This window comes from Thermoascus crustaceus (assembly GCF_041956765.1).
Source record: "Thermoascus crustaceus strain CBS 181.67 unplaced genomic scaffold VTN00scaffold_7, whole genome shotgun sequence".
Lineage (NCBI taxonomy): Eukaryota > Fungi > Ascomycota > Eurotiomycetes > Eurotiales > Thermoascaceae > Thermoascus > Thermoascus crustaceus.
The window spans coordinates 514,127-518,663 of NW_027192533.1; the positions used below are offsets into that span (position 1 = coordinate 514,127).

The 4,537-nt window shown below is 49.3% G+C and overlaps 1 protein-coding gene across 1 annotated transcript; it reads right to left on the bottom strand.

Annotated features, from left to right (window-relative positions):
- Positions 1 to 222: 222 nt before the first annotated feature.
- VTN00DRAFT_9211 (uncharacterized protein) lies at positions 223 to 1,174 on the bottom strand (the record flags this gene model as incomplete). Its single annotated transcript, XM_069436147.1, has 2 exons — positions 223 to 710; positions 775 to 1,174. The coding sequence occupies 2 exons, from the start codon at positions 1,172 to 1,174 to the stop codon at positions 223 to 225; spliced, it is 888 nt and encodes a 295-aa protein (XP_069284796.1).
- Between the last annotated feature and the right edge of the window lie 3,363 nt (positions 1,175 to 4,537).

A 4,537-nucleotide genomic window follows, 5' to 3' on the forward strand; every position in this document is an offset into this window, starting at 1 on the left:
TGGAGGTTATATGCTTCAATTAGGGCTTCCAGTGGCCCTGCATTTGTACAGGCCCCTGCCTGTGGGTTCCATAGAGGGCTGTGTGCATTAGAGTCCCCTAATATCAGGCTTCTTGCCTCTATTATTTGGCTCCATTGTCCAAACTTGTCGCATTATGATCGCCGGTGACTTTAGAAATCTATTTTCCTGGCTATTAGATGCTATTACAGCATCTTCAGAAATCTAGTTATCCGCCATCGCACGCTTCATGTGTGCCAGAGCATCTTCAATCAACTTCTTCATCCCTTCATCCGTGCAAGCAGCTTTCGCGTCCTGAAGACCCTGTTCCCATACATCCCATCTGTCACGTTCAAATCCATTCCAGCCCCTCCGCGAGTATTTCGGACTCCCCGGGCCAGCTGCAGAGCTCTGGACGTACGTGCGGCCGTTCTGGACATTGGTCCACAACCTGTCGGCTGCGTGGATGAACCACGAGCACGCGGCCCGCATGGCAGCCGTGTCAACAAGTGTCTCTGGAGGATGCTCCCCATCTTCAAACGCCTTTGCCATCGTCCAAATCGCCCTGAGAGATTTGTCCATGGGATGTATGTTGAGTTCCTCATTTGGAGACGTGTAGTGAACGTCGGCGGCTTGGCTGAGCTGTGCGATGAAGGCATTCAGGTTCGCCCATCGCTGTTTTTGCTCGGGCTCCATCTTAGGGTCGCAGGGATCTGTATTGCGCCATGCCTGATTAGCGGTGTGAACGAGTGCTGATACTTGTTGGTAATTAACTACCTTTGTAATCACCTCCATACTCCAACCATGTTTCCAGTTCGGTGTAGCCTAAGGACGGTAGATCTGTCCATAGGGTGTCTCCCTGTATCTTCAGCGGCTCGCCCGTTGACGGGTCCGTCGCCGTCTGCTTCTGGAGTTTTGAGACGAACTCGACAAGCTTGCGGTGCTTGACTGGCTCGAGGCGCTGGGTGAGCTCCATGAGGGCCAGGGAGACGTTGTAGTCGACAAGGCCGACGCCGCCGTGCGCGTCAGGACCGTGGGCGGCGAGGGCGGCCATCGTCATATTGGCAATCTGCTGCAGTGCACCTTCGGCCGTTGCATCAGCTTGATTTGCGACCTTGTCGAGAACCTTGAACTCTTCTGAGCTCTCGATCTGCTTGATGAAGTCCTGCCTCCCCATGATGGCAGTTTCCAAATCAGATCAAGTCGTGGATTTCAAAAAACAGAATGGACGACGTTTGCTTTAGAAATTCAGCGGTTGGTCGATTGGGTCAGATCCCTTATCAACAGTTTATCGATGGAGCTGGGCGATTGATGGCGCTTTCTTGTATAGAAGCTGTGAAGGCTCATGTTGCAGGGTGCATACTTACAGTTCCACGGCATAGCCATCAGTAGGGCTTGAGGTATTCTGCATGCAGAAGACAGGTGCAATGCTACTAATTGTTATGAACCAACGGACTAGGCGCTGTCCAACGCAGCCCTGCATAACGGGCGATACCCCGCAAGGAGGGAGATAAGATTATCTTTGATCACGTGACCTCTGGATACGGGAGGATGTTATACCGGCATACCATGGGGCATACCATGAGTTGGTATAATGGATGGTATACAGAGGGACTAGGTTATAAAAGGACACCATGTAGATAGCTTAGTTCTTTGTGCTGAATAACACATTGTTACTTGGTTATATACTGGCAGGTCAACAGGCTGACCTACTATTGAGTATACGTACTCGATAGGCGCTCTACTTCACCTTAGTCCCGTTGTCTATCAGTCAAAGATTGTTGCTCTCGTGTTTGACCTACGAAGCCCAAGCCTCCCTACCTTAGACCAAGCCACCGTTGCGACTCGGGACCGAAGGAGTGCGTAACAGAGTATAACCATAGAATGTTAAAGTTGCCTTCAGAAGAAAACCAGTTTTGCTACAGATATATAATGACTTAAAAGTCTTTCTCTGGATTCTTAGAGAGTTGGGAACACAAATATTGGGTGAACTCTTGCGGACTAATGTGATGTCTCTTAGAGCCATGATCTTGAACATTTGGGCATGCAGGATCCAGATGTCCACCTTCCACCAAGCCACAAATGCATTTCAAGGTACAGTATTGACGCGGAGCCCCCCTCTTGCTGGATTGTTCAGAGCTTGTTACTCTTCCCTGGCCGCGACCCCAACTTGAAGTTCCCCTCCGCCTACTTCCCCTGCGGCACCGCCTCGGCCCCTCCCAGAGGATGTACTCGGCAGCAGCGTTATGCCATGATTTAGGAGGGGGGTCAGAGGCTAGAGCATTGAGAGTGAAGCTGAGAACCTGTGCAACAGCTGTCCGATGGAGACAGTATTCATCCTGCTCAGTGACATCAAGGTTCAGAACACACAAGTAATACTGAACAATCAACAGGTCATCAGGGATGTGGAGGAAGACAAAGGTCTTGCCAGTGCAGATATATAGCCATACTGCACTCTGATATCCACCATATATGAAAAAAAAAGTTGGGTGATGACTGCAGCAACCAGACATGTTGCATGATGTTCAAAGCCATCACCATCTTTATCAATCACATTGCGAGCCGGTTCCATCTCATGGAGGCCAGCAATCACTTCTGGCAGGGTCAGCTTATGGGGTGCCTTGAATTTGACTGCATATGCTGGTATTTGTCATTCATCGGCAAGAACATGCATACAGAACTGGTCTGCACGTCTGTTGCACCGCCTTCCAGGACCAGCCTTCTGTAGGTTGCCTCCTGTTCTTGATCCACCATGTATTGGAATCCTTTCAGCTGACTGTTCTGTGATATGCACCTGCTCCATGGCCTTCTCAAGAGAGGTCTCCATTTCTGAGTTCTCCATGTTAGCACGGCCTTCAAACGTTCACCCGTCCTGTAAGCCTGAATCGTCGCCGAAGGGACTTGTTCTCGGATAGTTTGTCAAGGATAGCTTCCACAAAGTTCTCGACTGTGTCGCGTTTGAATCCCCGAAGGGAGTCTTCCGAGTAGATTGTCTTGATGCGGCCACGGAGATAATCTAACTGATGCAGTGACGGGAAGAGGTGTTGCGAGGTAATTGGGTTCCGCATTGAACTCGTCCCATATTCTTTGCTGTATATCAGGATATTCACGCCACAGAAGAACACGCCTGGGATAGACCCTATTGACAGGATCTACTGGATCCCCTTGAGTTGTCAAGGTCGCATTTGTTTCGATGCTAATTGCCAAAGAGAGCTCGTGGCATCCGTCTAGAAGGTTATGTAGTGTGTTGAGTTCTTTGTGTGACTCGCCGCTCTGCTTCTTTGCGACGTTGTCGTTCTTCCTTAGAAGCTGACGTAACCTATTTATTTCTTCATGCGACATCTCCAGTTCAAATGAATCATGGATTATCTTACTTCGGGAAGAGAGGGGAATGGGAGGGGCAATAAACAAAGTGGTCGCTGTTTATGTGAGACGCAGGTGCCCAGTAACCTGGCGCTTAGCTGTTTAAGGCCAGCTAACACAGATGTTCTGGCATTACGCGGACTGCGTAAACGTTATGTACATTAATGTATAATTAGTACAATACAAGGAGCGTCAGGCTACGCGTGACACGCGCTGCCAGTCCAATCATGCTGTGGACTTCTGAGAACGCAGGACAGCTGATCAGTTAAGGCGGCAGTCAAAGAGGCCGGCCGTACTCGACAGAATTGTGGTCTACGAACCTTGAGCCGCACTGCGGCTTGTCCAGAAACTTTCAAGGTCCCCATACAGATCACCGATAGACATTCAATATCCTGGCCATTTGTGGCATTATGAAACTAGTGTGCTGCGGCTGAGATGCTGAGGGTGAGCCGGCGCTGTGCTATACGCCCTCGTCGCGCGACCGTCGCGCCACGATCACCCTCCTCCCTGCCCCTCACCCCGATCCGCGCGACTTCAGGGCGGCGTTGCTCACCTACTAAAACGAGAAGGGCAGTCGACGGGGTGACCGCAGATTTTTGCTCGGTAGGTGTGTCCTTGAGCGGGCGGCAGTATGTACAAGTACCAGAGCAAGTGAAGTGGTCCTGTCATAATTCTCATCTCATCTCATCTCATTCTCAACAAGCACTTTTTTTAATTGACCCCCTTGACATCCATAAACCGAAGCTTCAGCTTCTCAAGACATGCTTAGAATATGTATATGTATAATGTATATATATATAGACTACCTTCTACGCACTAAATACCTCGCCTCACAATGGTCCCCGTTCCGGATTCCGGTTTAAAAAAAAGAGATATCAACCAGGAACCGCCAGTACTAATCGCAAATTAATAGATGTCATTGCTGTCTTTTCCGTAGTCAAATGGTTTTTTTTGTCCATAAAAGAGAGCAGAGAGCAGAGAGAGAGAGCTCTAATGGAATCAATCGATTCATTGCGAGACAGACTTGTCTTGCTTGGTCATTGTATATTATATGTACCTATGCTCCCTCCTCCAGCACCGGGTGAGATTTAGTCACAGGGGTTTATTTACCTACCTAATATTGTCCCAAGACCCCCCAGTTCCCATAAGGTAGGTACAGTACATATAAACTAGCTAG